This window comes from Euprymna scolopes, chromosome 20, assembly GCF_053919585.1.
Source record: "Euprymna scolopes isolate OS-2025 chromosome 20, ASM5391958v1, whole genome shotgun sequence".
NCBI lineage: Eukaryota > Metazoa > Mollusca > Cephalopoda > Sepiida > Sepiolidae > Euprymna > Euprymna scolopes.
In genome coordinates, this window is record NC_136501.1 from 84,409,059 (window position 1) to 84,425,992 (window position 16,934).

At 34.1% G+C, this 16,934-nt stretch overlaps 2 protein-coding genes across 3 annotated transcripts in view; one reads left to right on the plus strand and one right to left on the minus strand.

Moving 5' to 3' along the window:
- The first annotated feature begins 412 nt into the window (after positions 1-412).
- Positions 413-16,934, plus strand: part of LOC145241507 (peptidyl-prolyl cis-trans isomerase-like 3) — an 86,657-nt gene continuing 70,135 nt past the window's right edge. Inside the window, exon 1 of the mRNA XM_080104542.1 lies at positions 413-435. The gene's annotated coding sequence lies outside the window, so the exon portion shown is untranslated. The remainder of the gene's footprint in view (positions 436-16,934) is intronic.
- Positions 14,057-16,934, minus strand: part of LOC145241506 (mitochondrial tRNA methylthiotransferase CDK5RAP1-like) — a 93,562-nt gene continuing 90,684 nt past the window's right edge. For both annotated transcript variants that reach the window (XM_080104536.1, XM_080104535.1), the window contains exon 12: positions 14,057-14,199. In XM_080104536.1, coding sequence (XP_079960662.1) covers positions 14,089-14,199 — 111 coding nt within the window. In that variant the 3' untranslated portion in view covers positions 14,057-14,088. The remainder of the gene's footprint in view (positions 14,200-16,934) is intronic.

Genomic DNA, 16,934 nt, shown 5'->3' on the forward strand with positions numbered 1-16,934 from the left:
ACCCTTATCCTTGAGTGGCCTATCGGCCTTGATAAATGGTGACGTCTATGTAAAAAAAACAAAAAAAAAAACATGCTGGGCGGACATATTGAGTAAGTAAAAGGAGAAGAAATAACTTCGTTGAGACACAATGTTGCAGACAAAATTTATTCTGAAAACAAAAATAAACATAATATATAGGCATAATTTGTTATTTGTTTTAGATAACTTAACTGTTTGAATTTTTATTGTTTTATAAAAAAAAGGTAACTGATTGAATTTGTGACAAATTGAAAACTTAATTACCTCCCCTGTCAACTTTCCAATTCAAATCATTAGATTTTGAAACAAAAATCGCTAGATTTTACAAATGTCTTTCTTCATGAATAATTATCTTTCTACCACATCGTTTTACGTAATTTTTGGAGATGTTACTATTTGCGGCATGTGAATTACGTAGGTACCATTTGTTTTACTTGAAATTCAATATTTTTTCGTTATTATGATATAGAAACACCGTTTTTTTTTTTAATTTATATAATTTCTTTTCCGTTTGTTATCAACTACAGACTTTGTTTTTCAGAATAAATTCTGTCCTTCACCACAACTGTGCTGAGAGCAATTGTAAATATTTCTATAGTGTTTCTAGTATTAAGAATGAGTACTTGTGCAGTTATGCGGAAAATTTGCCACTATGTCCAACGACAAGGTACTTTTAAAAAATGCAACAATAAAACCGTGAAAGAAGCAAGAAATAATACAAAATAATTGATTGAAAAAAAAAAGGTAAAAAAATAAGATGTAAAATGTTTACTCGTGTCTGTAACTGTTCAATTTATCCCTTTAGCAAGGTCAAACAGACCTAAAGTAACTATAAAAAAATAGAGAGAGAGTCTGGAAGAGAATGAGGAAAGAGAAAGAGAAAGAAAACACCTACTGAAATACTTTTTACAATGATCGATCGTTTTATCTTTTTACGTGTACGAAAATAAGCCAACAGAAGTAGCTTCCCCTTAGCTGTCTTTGATATCTCTTTTTTATAAGTGCAAACAAATCCGTATAAGTTCTTTGCAGATGACGAAAATACCCACAAATGTTTATTCGAAGTTCTTTTGGTAATTCTCCTAGATTTGTCTCTTTCACAGCTGAGCCTTTGACAGCTGAGTCTTCTCCACCTAGCTCAGCGGAATTTCCTTTCTTTCTCGTTCACACTGAAAACGACTTTCCTTTTGTAATCCGGCTATACTTAGCCATGCAGCATTATGATCTTGTGTTAGGCCATAAGCAATTTCTTCATTGCTAAAAGAAATGTTCTGTCTTTATCTTCTTATACTGGAATATTTCACATTTTTATGTCTTTACTGACATGTCATCTTCTTTTGATGTGTTTAGAGTCAAGACACAATATCGGGATAAAGCATAACCTTCACTTGGTTAGCTTCTCCAAACTTCCTGATTTCCAACTGTTTTAAAGTACAGTTATGACTGTTCTCATTTTTACGTCTTTATTGGGGGAGAAAAAGTTCACATGTCCGCACCACCGGATGCCGAATCCTCAACTGACAAAATAACAAAATTCTTCAAAAAACAAGCAGGAACTTCCCAAACCAATCAGCGAGTACAATACAGTCACGTGATACAACAATCATTATCATCATCATCAGAAATAGATAGAAAAGTAAGAAAGAAGAAGAGGAAAAAGATTAAGTAAGAATAAAATTTCAACACAGTATAATGGCATTTCAAAGAATGTATTTTACATAAAATCACTATTATATACTTACATGTCATGTCGAAATTAGTAAGAAATTTCAAAAATTACGAAAAATGATTGAGTAGATGATTTGCTAGAACTATTTTTTTTACACAAACAAAAACATGGATATTAGCAGTTCACCATTTTCTATTTTGAAATGACGGATTACTATTATTTTGTAACCATCACCAACTGGTTTTTAAAAGTTGTTCAACATTAACAAATCCAATAAAACTTTATAATTCAATAGATTTTTTATTTTTACTTGTAATTATTTTTCTACTCGATCAATTTCCATAATTTTTCGACTTTTTATTAATTTTGACATTTACATTATACTGCACAAGTACCTAAGAATATTTACAATATTTCTTTTTAATGCACAGCTTTAATGAATGAATAGCACTAAATGATGTCAATGATAACGATCAGGCATTAAAATTGAGAACTTGTAAAATAATGTTATATTGCTAAAGAGAGAAAAAAATCGAAAATTGGCAAAATTCTTTCTTTCTAGATATTTTCTAAAAAGCACTGATATGTCTAAGATTCCATTCATTGGTTCAATTTGTGTTACGCAATGAAAGATACATTTTAGATGCGTATACACAACCTAACATAAACAAATAAAACATACATGATAAAAGTCTGGCTTTTTTAGTACTAAAGTTTGTATAGAACTATGCCAGTTTCTGATGATCGCCGACCCCGAAAGGGTTGTGCCATGGTTTTCTGTTCAACTTCATCTTGTTTTGTTCATGTCATCTCTCATTTTGATGACCACCAAAGGCATACACAGGTTTATAAGTTGTCCGCAAAACAAAAGCAAATTCACATAATATAAAATACAAACTCGGATGTTGTATTTGGCTCATTGGTGATGTGTGTGTGTGTATGTGTGCGTGTGTGTATGTGTGCGTGTGTGTGTATTGTCAGGAGCCTCGAAACCTGACAAATACTAAATCTCATCACAAGACTGAGAGCATTCTCCTGTCATGTCCATCAGAGTTATCTCTTTCTCAGATCTCATCATCTCCTCCACCCAAATCTGTGATGAGCTTTCACTCCTCAGATCTGCTCTAAGCTGAAATCCATGACCGGCCTTTGTAATGGTCACTCCCAGCTAATCAGTGGAAACAATTGCTTCCACCTGTTTTCTCAGCCACTCCCATTTGCCCACCTAAAAACTAACCACCGACTGTCAGGCACCATCCCATATAAAGATTCAAAAGATTTTGTAGTCTTCCTATCGCCTGTCCATTCATCCCATTTTCAATCATTTTTCTTTTTTTTGTGAATCATTTCCTCATGTTGTCCGGGGTCTACTCTGTGCATGAGGTGAGGGCGTTTCATGGTATCATATTTTATATGTTTTCATTACTGGACATTGTGAATTGGGTAAACTGTTTCTTTGGAAATAAGAAAGGAAACATTTCAAACTGGAAAGTTAAAGATATAAAGAAAAAAATGTAAAAGAAATTCAAAAGAAAAAAAAACGTTATGGAAAAAGAGTGAAAGATTCCTTTCCAAATTCATTTTAGATGGCAAAGTGTTGTTGTAGTTGTTGCTTGCTTTCGACCCCCCTCTAAACACTTGGAATCGTTTTATCGGGCAGATTTTTTACTTGCTAAGATTTGTGTGACAAGAGACATATATATTTAGCTTTCCTCCTCTCTATTATAAAGAGCAAAGTGTATTTATTTGTAAATATATATTTCTATTGAATGCTGGAGTATTACATTGAAGTATTGGTTAATGAAAACTTTGAGAATCATTTGTGGAGACTTCATATTTTTTCATTAAAGGATACTTTTAATGCAGTACATTCACACGTGCCAGCGTTCTCACTACACATATCTAGATCAGCTATCTTCATCAGCAACATCATAAGATCTCAGCAATAAAAAAAGAAAGTGTTTGTATATCACAAAAGAAGGATGGTTAAGCTGAAAATTTAGATTTAAATGTTTCCATTTATTTAAAAAAAAATAAATCTCTTGCATTGTGTTATCTAGTTTCTATCAGATAACCTTTAAAGCTATAAAAATAAAAAAAAATAGTCCTTATTTGGAACATTATCAATTAATCTCCCATATCGTTGAATAGTTTTATTTACATGAACAAACAATACTACCGATGTTCTTAAAGGGATCATTAGTTGTTTACCATGAAACACTGTTTCGGGGAGTTAAAAATAAAACAGTATATTAAATGACTCCCCAGCAGTGTTGATCAAACACCATCTCCCTTAAAACACATGAACAAAATTATTTTTAATACTGGATCTAGGTTTTCCTCCAGATAAATTTAGGCTAACCAATTCATGTCATTTAAAAAAAGATTTCTTACCTGTGTCTTCCGTCTCTTTCTCCACAAATTTATTTGACTAGTATTTGATTAAGTCTATTTATATATATATATATATATATATATATATATATATATATATATATATATATATATATATATATATATATATATTTCTATTTACTTTCCATTGAGAGTTTAGTGTATAATGTCTAATCGAATGCTTCAAAGTTAGGTTTCAAAAAGACTTTGCTCTTGAAAAAGACACTTTTTATAATTCTATTAAATGTGATGAAACATGGAAAAATCAAACATGATGCAAAAGTTAATGAATCTGTTGTGTTAGTAACATCTTAATGAAAATGTCAAAAAGTTCAATTCATTTGAAAATGTTAATTTCATCCAAGTTGGCTTCAAATGATGGCTACATTTAATGCTACCAAAATAAAACTTTTCGTTCAATAATTATAAGACAATTCATCAACCATGATTGCCATGGCTGAATGCAACCTTCCCAGGAGTCTAATGTTTGAACTCCTCAGCTTAATATTCACAGGCAACATGAATTGGAACAAATACAGGGTGACCAAAAAAAAACAGAGGACATTTAATTGTTTTTCTGAGCATTTTACAGTCAACGGAGAAAAAAAAATGGGCAAAGACCCTAGTGTTTTGACGTGATGTTTTGAATATAATAAACTAGTTATGACCAAAGTTTCATTTCATTCGGACAAAACACTAAGAAACGGGGCCTAACTAGAGTTGGGGCCCATTTTTTTTTGGTCACCCTGTATATAGAAGATAAGTTTGCTGCAAAGAAGGTTGACTTTCTCTATCAGGCTAGAAAACTTCTTACACATGCCAGTATCTAATATCTCTACAAAGTTTCCATTTTCTCATGTTTGGAATATTGCCATCACATCTGGTGCACAAATCACTTGTCTCTCTCTCTCTTTTGGACAGCATTGAATAAAGATTCTCTAACCTAGTTGGTTCTAAACTGTCTACCAATCTCCAGTCCCTGTATCATCATCATAATGTTGTAGTTTGTGCCCCCCCCCTTTTTTTTTACCCGAGCGCGTCTACGGATTGTGCTCCGACAAAATTGCTGTACTTATGCCCCCTCAACATAAATACCCCCAGCAAACTCAACACTCTTTCTCTGTAGAGGTTCCCAGATGTTAAAAGGCTTTCTATTCTAACAGCTTATTTCCTCAAACTGCTTGTCTTTAGAAATCCCTCCCTGCTCCTTGTTTCTCTGACTGTACCAAATTTAAATGTAATGTGAACAAACATTGCACAGTGTTATATATTCGTTATCATAGAGGGGGTCCAAATTGAACGTTTATTACATAGATTATGTTATATAGAGTTCTTCATTTAGGGGCGCCATTTTACGTTTTGGGTGTATAACATCAAAAAAGGATTCCGTGTGCGTATGATTGTCTCTAATATAAAGGGTTGCGTATTTGATTATCATAAAGGGAATCGTGTGTGTGACATGTAATTTCTGAACCTACCTCTGCTTCTTCGATGTTAGACCATCTGGGAATTTCTCATCCTGAAGGGAGACTTGATACCTGTTTGACGAAGATTTATCACTCCAAGACGATGAATGGGTTTTATAGTTTTTATTTCACTTTCCCCAGAGGTCCTGCAGGAGTTGGAAGTGAAATCGGCTTGTGTGGGTTCTTCTTCACACACATCAGCGTTCGTCTCCCCCCTCCCCAGTTAAGAGGGGGAGACAACGGAAAAACCGTCCATCTTCTTCAAAGCTCAAATCAAATCCCACAGATCTAGCCAACGTTACCACGTCACACATACGTAATTTGGTCAGCTGACCTTCGGTTCTGGTAAACGTGTCTACCTCCACGTTTACTCTCCTCTCTCTCTCTCTCTCTCTCTCTCTCTCTCTCTCTGTAACATTCCTTCCCTCCTTTTTTATCAAAATGTATGGCGAAGGCATACATTTTCTACTTCCCACATTTACTAAGAATGGGATATATATGCTCACCCCACTGGCAAAGAAAACTGTCATACCTTTATTTAATATACTAAGTAAAATAATATCAACAAATAATACCATGTGGCGCTAATGCTTGCGCCCTCGAAGGTCAACAACTCCCTGTGACCCTATGGTCTCTTCATAACTTAAATCAGAATTTCAGGAGCATCCTTTACTCCCGTCGACAATACGCGTGTAGATAAATTCTCGGCAATCAACCGAATAATAAAATCGAGGTCCATCTGCCTCTTCAAAATGGACTATCATCGTCCTTGGCTTTACAGATCAGCTTTTCTTCCCATAGGTAGCACACAAAAAAAATTTTTCCATCCCAAGCCTTATCCTATTCATCATAAGCCTACTCTTATTACTAGTATTTTGTGGGAAACAAAAAACCTCTTAACATTCCATATGGTGGGTAGCCTTCTATTTTCCTAAGTACTAGCATACATATTTCATTCATCTTCTCTTGAGCGATTCGTCACATAATGGCCACGTCAGCCATTGCACCCCCTCTGCCCCTTACACCATGTCAGAGGGCATTTCATTTGCTCCCTGAAGTTGATTACAACTAGATCCGCTCACGCTGGACAGAATACATTCTGTTTACTGCTATGTCAGAAAAAAACTTTTTTTTTCCAAAGTCGGTAAGCGCAACCTGCCTTGAAGACACATAGCTTCACGGAAAACATCGGATTTCCACACATGAAGTACTCAAAGTTGCTCCATGTTGATTCTACTCGAAATCAATAGAAATCACGATAAAAAAAATAAAATTCGAATCATTTCTCGAGAATAATGAAATTAATAACTACCCATGTAATTCAACACCTCTCCAAAATTCTAACATGCTTGCCACAGAAATTAAATTCCATTCACGCCCCACTTTTTTCTTTCATTTCTTCATATAGTTTATTTAACCCTATATTTATCCTTTTTTTTTTCTACCTTACTTATGTGGTCAAAACGTCACTCATGCCGAATAGAACATTTATTCTACCTTTCAAAATTTAAATTTATACCAACTGAAGCTTTGACTCTTCCGAAACTTTTTTTTTTATTATTACTATTTATTACACTGTTTAAATCTTATTTCTTTCTCTTTTTCCCTATTTTATTATTACTATTATGATTATTAATTAATTAATTAACAACACGTTCTTTCTTTTATTAATCATTCTTTCAATAGACCCCACAAGCAAAGATTCCACCTCCCCATTCTGCGAAAAAAAAAAATACATGTCAAAGAACAAGAAAATTCTGCCAATACCGTTTGACAACACATCAATTACATAAAAATAATAAATTAAAAAATACAAAAATATCCTATAAGCAATCACAAAGTCCCATTTCACTAATAACAAAATTCCAAATAACAAAACACAGATTCGTGGAAACCCATTTGATCACGTCATCAACTAGGTCGGCTGCATAGTGCATCATCTTTTACCATTCCACAGAATTCAAAATTAAAGAAAAATCACAGTCGTTTACAAAAAATACCTAGACATTTCCAATTAAAATACAGTCGTTTCTAAAATAAAATAAAACGACTCACTTATAAAGTCTCAGACAATCCTAACACTCGATGTAACTAAAATTGTCCATGTCAGAAAAAAATTCCTAAGAAAAAAAAAAAATCGTACAATTAGTGAAAAAAGGAAAAAAAATCACATTTCAGAACCTATCCATTGTTTTTCATCAAAAGTACATATTGTTTTTCCTTAAAAGTTACACTTAGTTTAAAAATGCTACGAAATATTCATAACACATATTTGTGATTGACGTGTTTATCTTTTAGTAAGCTGAAAAGGCTCATTCCTGACGCACACTTACTAAAGTCATATGTTCTATTTCTTTTTTTTTTTTCTCTTTCTGGTTTACTCACTGGCTGTTATGATTGACACATTTCCAAACAATTTCATTTGTGCGTGTTCCTATTACACTTTCTTACTGTCTCATCAGTCCTTTGCTTTAAACAGAATAAGGCAATTCTTTGTTTTTCCCTTCTAATTTTTACATTAAGTGATATTTTTCTTCGTTCATAACGAGCTAATTCCTAATACGATAAACATTTTTTTTAACTATTTTCTATATATAAAGTTTTACATCTGTGTGTCTGTATGTCTTCCTTTTCTTTCTTCGTGAAAAGGTTGTACGTGTGTATTGCTTTTCCTTTTTTTTTCTTTAATTATTTTTCTAATTCGCCTAGTGTTTTAATGGACCCTACGTTGTGTGTGTGTTGATTTGTATTTTTTTTCTACTGTTCTTTCTTTTTCTTTTTTTTTTTTCCATACATTTTATTGTTTTTCTTGTCCTCTTTTTTTTCTTTTTTTTCCCCGTGGCAACCGAAGTCCTTTTTTTTCTTTTAAACCCACCCTTGCTAGGTGGTCTGGTCAATTACGGCATCAAATACTGTTTGTTACATAGGTTTCTTCATATAGGGGCGCCATTTTACGTTTTGGGTGTATAACATCAAAAAAGGATTCCGTGTGCGTATGATTGTCTCTAATATAAAGGGTTGCGTATTTGATTATCATAAAGGGAATCGTGTGTGTGATATGTAATTTCTGAACCTACCTCTGCTTCTTCGATGTTGGACCATCTGGGAATTTCTCATCCTGGAGGGAGACTTGATACCTGTTTGACGAAGATTTATCACTCCAAGACGATGAATGGGTTTTATAGTTTTTATTTCACTTTCCCCAGAGGTCCTGCAGGAGGTGGAAGTGAAATCGGCTTGTGCGGGTTCTTCTTCACACACGTCAGCGTTCGTCTCCCCCCTCCCCAGTTAAGAGGGGGAGACAACGGAAAAACCGTCCGTCTTCTTCAAAGCTCAAATCAAATCTCACAGATCTAGCCAACGTTACCACGTCACACATACGTAATTTGGTCAGCTGACCTTCGGTTCTGGTAAACGTGTCTACCTCCACGTTTACTCTCCTCTCTCTCTCTCTCTGTAACACACAGCACAACTCTTCACTTAAAATGCTCCTATAAATCTGGCCCCTACTTCACAGGTCCTTACATCTCAGTGACAGAGTACTTCGTTTCAAGTGAAGTAAAAATAAAAAAATAAAGAAAATAATTTTTTTTCAATTCTTGCACACAAACTTCAATCTACGCACAAATACAATTCTTTTATTCGCAATACAATTACAAATCCCAATGTTCACATTGACTTTTTGTTGCTTCGCCAGTGCATGTGTTAGGTGTGGAATATTTATAATTTACAATCAAAATCTCTTTTCACACAAAATATGAAAAATTTATCTTTGATGCAGAAAATTTAGTTGGCCATAAAATGCACATTGAAAAAAAAACAAAAAAAAAACATGGTCATATTCAAGAAATATACCACAACAGTTTGACATAGTGAAATGTGACGATGTTGAGGAAGTTGACGACTACATAGGTGAGAAACATGGCTAATACCATATCCGAAATCAAATGGTGAATTAGGCTTGAATGGACAACCTTTTCCAACATCATGAAAAATAGGAAGTCTGCTATGAACATTAAACAGAAAATGTTCAATGAATACATCATATGTTATGACGTAAGATATCAAAATATGCACACTTAATGAAATGCAGTGAAAATAAACGTGATAAAACGCAAAATGAAATGCGTTATTCTCAGTTTATGTGGAAGAAAAAGAAACACCCGGATCAGACGGCAAACTGGAATGACAGCATTACCACGATATGATTAGAGATCGTAGATTAGCAGATGATCTTTCAAGATATACAACAGATGGACATGATGCATTGACTTTTTTCATCTCCCAAACTTTGTGTTATGTGTTCCCAGGAAGAAAGTGCATGCCATACTGAATCGAAAGTTGGCTTTTTAATATCACTGTCAGTGCAATTTTATAAATATAGAGAGAGAGAGAAGATGAAAGTTTAGAACATTCCAGGAATATGATTCTAAAAGCGATTACTCGTATGAAAGTTTAGATAATTGCTTCCCTTGTTGCATTTTGATCATTAATTTATTTTAATTTTTAATTCAAAGACTTTAATTTTATTTTATTTATTTTGCTTTGCTTTTTTCATTTTTTATCTTCGGGTCTCCTGTTAAAGTTGGACATGTCATGAATGATTTCCAGTTTCTGTCTCTTGTCATTTAGCTTGTATCGGCTTGTCATCAAATCACCCCATGTTCTAAATTTTGTTTATCAATAACTTACTCATGTGTAATAGTCTACTCATACGTAACAAACATTCTTTTTATGTCTGTCAATTAAAAGTTATATGAAAAATGAATCTGACAAAAATCTGCATCATCTTGATGATAACAACGCTTATATTTGTGATTTTAATTTTAGTAATAAAACAAAGGTTTATTGGTAAAATGTATTGGTTCTAAAATAAAAATAAGATTCTACTTTTTTTTAGCAATTACAAGTCAGAAGACTTTGTGGTAAAAAGAAATAAAACAGAAGAAATATTTTTGTGTAAAACGGGGTCATTTTTGCATATGAATTTAACATAAAATGAACAGCCAATTATAGGTCAACAGGCAATAATGATCACCTCCTTCCAGACCAGACAGCGTTCGTAAGGACATATTATCAAAATACTTTTTAAAGGAACTAAATATATGGTTGGCTTTCATAAAACCTACTTGAGGATAAAAGATAATGAGATGAAGGAATTGTCAGTTGAATAATTAAGAATATTATGAGAGGATTGAAAATGATGAATGAAATAAACACTATCCATTCACATTATTCTGTAATAAAAACAAAAAAAAATATTTCATGTTTTAATCTACTTTCTCAGCAGAAAAAAATATTAATCACTCCTGCAACACTCAAATTTAATCGATATATGTAAAAGCGAAAATGTATGTATGTATGTGTGTCTGCTAAAAACTTTCGACAGACAGAACAAAAATTCACAAATTTGGTCTCATATGAAAGCCCATCCTTCGCCCGACAAATATTGAAAAATTGGGGGGGTCAGCAAGCAAAAACCGTCCTCTCATGACGAAGTCACTTCTACACATGCGTCATATGACGTCGTAACCTGATTTAGTTTAAAGATTTTCAAAAATGAGCTAATTTTGTGTACGTCGTGTTAGGTCAGTTGGTTAGAGCACTGGGTCATTATCTAAACGTTTTGGATTCGAATCGTGGTGTGAGATGTCTTTTTTTTATTTTTAAATTTTAATATTGAAGCAGGGTTATTTAAGCCATTTTTCACGTAACGTTCGTTTTTCTGTTTTTTTTTTTACTTTGCTCATTCTTAGGTTTTCATTAACACCCTCCCCCACCGAACACACACACTCAAAAACACCCGGGCAACACCGGGTACCCACCGATTTTTTAAATTTTAATATTGAAATAGGTTTATTTAAGCCATTTTTCACATGTTTTTTTTTGTTTTTTATTTTTCAGACTTTTTAAAGAAGTTTTAACGTTAGTTTTTCTGTTTTCTTTTTTTTTTACTTTGCTTATTCTTGTTTTGATTAACACCCCACCCCAGCCCGAGCACACACACCTCCAAACACTCGGGCAATGCCGGGTACCCCCGCCCCCATTAGTCTCTAAGAAATTAAAATAATGACCAAGATAAAAAATTATTATATGCTAATTTCTAAAATATTGGGGGGGGGGGCTCTTTTTTTCTTTTCTTCCAACTTTTTCAAGTTGTTTAGAAAGTAAAAACAATTGAAGGAGGAGGAATAGCATATGGTGTACAGCTCCAGTTTCCTCACATTTTATCTATAATCATTTTTAAAGGATTTAAATTAAAAAATAATTTTAAATTCTAAAAGACTTTTTGAAAATAGGTGTCATGAAAAAATGCATATACGTAACAAGATTTATATATTTTTGTGATACAAGTGATTGAAAAAAGAGCATGAGTTCATTTTATATAACTCAGATAAAAGAGGATGTTATTGCTTTGAATATTTTGAAGTTGTGTTTCAATAGATTTTTATTACAAATCCCATATTATCAGATTAGCCTGGGCGCCCGACATTGCCTGAGTGTTTGGCAGTGAGCAAACAAAAAAAAAAATGGTAGTAGTTAGGCAGGCTCGAACCCATATCACAAAGGAGGAAAAGAGAGTGAAAAAAAAAGTGATATCTTTGCTATTGTGTCCATCGCAAAACCAGAAGTGATGGACATGAAAATTAAGGCTAGTCAATCGAAAAGAGTGGATTACTTTAAAAAATATTGGCAAAAAAAGTGACCCCTCCTTGTAGAAAACTGCCCCGTTGAAGGTGAAGGAATTAATGTTTTTGGACAATTTTTTCAATATTTGTCATCCGAAAGTTGGAAGTTTAAAACAATACTGGTTTTGTCACATTCCAATACATCTCTCAAAAGTTTTAGGCAGACATACATACATTTAAACAGACTGATGAGATTTATATTATAGATCAGCAAGAAAGTTCTTGCAGTTTTTAACTTTGAAATTCAGATGAATTCCAACAAAAATTTATTGATCGAAATAAGCACCATCAGAATGAACACACTTTTGCCAACGCAAGACAAGTGTAACTATGCTAATAACGTAAAATAATCTTGCATTCTAATATTTGTTAACAGTACTTTTCCACCATATTGGTTTCTCCTGCATTCAAAAAACTAAGGATAAGACCAGTCACAGACCACCAAACAGTCAGCATAACTTATTTTATCGTTCAATTTGTGAGGCACCCATTTATCAAGTTCTTTTGTCTTTCCAATCTCTCTCAAGTTGTTGGAAATCATTGTAGATGTTACATCTAATTCAGCAGCAAGTTTTCAAATAGTTGTGTGTGAATTGGCTTTGATTAAGGCACTTAACTGATTATTGTCAACATCCGATGGCCGACCACTATGCTCGTCATTTTCAAGACTCATCACCACCACAAAATATCTTAAACCCCCATTGTGACCTGCATTCAGTAGTGGTTCTTGGGCCAAACACTTCATTGATATCACAAGTTGTTTCAGCTTTTCATCTGAGCTTGAATTAAAACAAGAAAATGGTATGAATTTGCTTTTTTCCATCTTGTATTCAACATTCTTAAAAGATAATTGTTTTAAAACGATTGTAATTTAAACGATTAGATAGGGCAAAAAATGCTCTTTAACTGAAGGTATTACAACAAAAACTACTTGAAAATACATCATTTGAAATCAAAATTAAAAGTTCTGCAATAACTTTCTTCCCAACCTAATATAATAAAAATTATTTAATTCATCTCAAAAACACTGATGAGTGATACACACAATGTCATTTCCGTTGGGTTAATTTGGGTTGTCTATAACCTCTGTTGGCCTTCATCAATCCCGACAATCATGCGTAAACTATTAACTTTTACTATAATTTGTTGCTTAAAAATTTATAAAAATTGATATTTCTTTTTAACTTTTGAGGTAATCAATTGATTGCCTAAATCAATATTCATTTTCTAATTTTATTGTAATTCTGGAGTTAGACATCATCTTGTCACAAAAGGCAAATATTAAATATATCTTTTGTGCTTCAAAGCCAAGAAAACTAATTTTTAAATAATTTTCCTCAAAATGTAGTTCATTTTCAGGAATGAATAAAATAAAACTTTATTTACTAATCAGCAGGGCATTACCACTTTGGATCAAGAGAAAAGTCTACTAAGTTTGTGTGTGCAATGTGATGATGCATGAAAATGAAACCTGGCAGTGAGAGTGGCTCTATTTTCAGGGTGTGGGAAGTTATCACTCTATATAGGGTTGCAGTCAGGAAATTTGTTGCTCCACCAATAGAATAAGCGAAGAAAACTTGAAATGACTCAGTTAAAGATGACCGTAAGCATCATACAAAATAGAATTTCATAGTTTATAGTTAAAGTTTATGAATTTTCAAATTAAATCAAAGTAGAATAAATATTAGCATTTGTTATGACCCAAATATAAGTAAACTGAGTATCCTTTCAATTTCAAAATCATTTGGAGATTTAAGATTGTGAACATAAGGAACAGTTTTATGAAGTCCGTTTGAAAAAAAGAAAAACAATTGAAATGAATGTAAAATAATTTAATTGCTATTCCTCATTAAGAAGAAACACGGCACATTTGATTTTCCTTTCCAAAACCGAAAGAATTTTTCAATGTTGTATGATAAAGCGGGATTGCCTTTAATACTTGGGAAGAACAATCAGTCACCTGAAAATACAAAAAGACAAATTAAGAACCTTGTGAGTCGAGAGAGTTAGTATACAAATAAACTAAATATACAAATACAAATGCATGCATGAATACACAAACATACAAATATACAGATATGCATACAAACACACAAACATACACATATACATATATATACTAGCAGGGATACCCAACATTGTTCAGGATTAAATTAGGATCAACGAATTTTTCACACTTAATTCCATCAACTGGTTGCCTGCTCTAGTCAGGGACCTACCAAAGTACACCAGGAGAAAGTTTCACATGCCTCCCTGTTGTCATTTAGTTCACAATAAATTGCACACCGGATTTTTTTTGATTATCTAGTTTTGATACTTATCAGAGGCATTCCAATACAAAACCGATCTAAGAACACTCCCAAACACATAAAGTACATTTGTAAAATTCCCCCCCTTTCAAAAAAATCCTCCCAGCTGTTTACAGAGGTCATAGAGAATGAACTCTCACACACACAAAGTGTTTTTATATATAAGTTTCGTGGTTATATTTTAAATTCTGAAAAAACAACATATAGAGACATATATTCGATTTAAGAATTTATTGTTTGACAAAAGGAATATATAACAGGGGTTATTTTAATTTCCTTAATCCATGGATTTTCAACAATGGCTCATATCATCAGAGGAAATGAAATCCCGTTAGCAAAATGTTCAGCTGCGAATGGACGCTATTTTGCTTTTCAGCAAAATTATTGAAAATAGTTTCTTTGAGTGGTTGTGGATAATTATATGGAGAAAATTATAGGAAAAGAGAAGTTGATACAACCTGGGAAATCCATTATCGGAAGGAGTCCAATGTTGTTCGGTGTTATAAATCCAGGTGGGCAGAAAATGAGCCCATGGGAGAAAGTGATATTCCCATATAGTAAAAGCATATTGCTCCTTATTGATTTTTCGAAAAGTATACATGGCAGCCTTATTCGTTGTTGCGTTGAGTGTGTGTTGGTTGATGTAGTCTAAATGCTTTCTCAGTGTTGACAAAGTGTATCCGAAAATGGGTGGATATACCATTCCATTGTAATTATCCCCATGAGTAATAGAATTTGAGCACGGAGTTGAGTATGCAATGGACCTCGAAATCAATAGTGTAGGTAGCTATAGCTATATGCCCAGTCTGTTAAATCCAAAGTAGCTGATCAGCGGCTTGGTTCCCACCAGTTTTGGCAAATAACAAATAGGATCCTGAACAGAAGTGTGCGTTCTATCCCAACCATTATTAATGGACCAGCGGTCATCTCGTCAGCATCAGACAAGGCCAAACTATTTGCAAAGAACTTTGCAGCTAATTCTACCCTATGCGACAAAGACCATCAACTCCCCATATTTCCTCCTATAACACAAAACACGCTAGGTAACATACAAATATCTGTGCGTGAGGTCGCCACGCTAATCAAGAACCTTGATTCCAGTGAAGCAACTGGCCCTGACAGCATCCCAATTATAGTGTTGAAAAAGCTTCAACCTGAACTTGCTCCCATACTTACAAAACTGTTTAAGCGTTGCCTTAAGAAGTGCTTTCCAACACCCTGGAAAATCTCATCAGTATGCCCTGTATTTAAGAATTCAGGTGATAAGTCATCTCCCTCTCAGTACAGACCTATAAGTTTCCTGTGTGTCATGAGTAAGTTGCTGGAATCCATACTAAATAGAGAAATAGTCAACCACCTCAGCAGAAATAACCTCCTTAGTGACGTGCAATATGGTTTCCGTTCTGCAAGATCTACCGCAGATGTGCTAACAGTTATATCTCATAGGATTAGCAAATCTCTTGACAAAGGCAACCTTTCTAGGGCAATTGCACTTGACATATCAAAGGCCTTTGACAAGGTATGGCATAAAGGCCTACTTCACAAGATTTCCAGCTACGGTATAACTGGAAATGTTTTCTCAATCATTAAATCATTTCTCTCTAATAGGCTCATAAAAGTAGTGGTCGATGGACAAAAATCAGAGGCCTGCAGTATTAATGCTGGAGTCCCTCAGGGGTCCATCCTGGGCCCAACTCTCTTCCTGATCTACATCAATGATCTCCCTAAACACATACTTAAATCATTCGTTGACATCTATGCTGATGACATGACCATCTACGGCAACACATCAACGGCTGTAAATGACAAAGTTCTCTCTGATTCTCTCTCCTCTGATCTCGAGCATGTAGTTCATTGGGGGAAGACGTGGCTGATTACCTTTAATGCATCTAAAACCAAGCTCCTATCTTTACACGCTCTGATCTCCATCTGGCATCAATTGTAATGGATGGCTCTCGCCTAGGAGAAGCTCAATGTTTTGACAAGCTTCTGGGCTTGACCTTTACTCCTGATATGAAATGGAACACGTACATCAAGTCTGTTGTCAGGGTCGCTGGAAAGATGGTGGGTTCCTTCTACCGCTCCAGAAGATATCTCACTACTGATGCAATTCTCTATCTATATAAAAGCCAAGTATGTCTAAGGATGGAATACTGCTGCCATATCTGGGCAGGAGCTGCTAAAAATAGCCTATCCTGCCTTGACAGAGTACAAAATAGACTTCGTGGCTTAGTGGGGGATGCCCTTTTCTCTTCCCTGCAACCTCTCTCCCACAGAAGAGACGTTGCGAGCCTGTCTCTGTTTTATCGTTATTTCCATGGCAAGTGCTCATCTGAGCTCCAATCTCTGGTCCCCTCTCACCAATCTTTTACGAAAAACACCCATC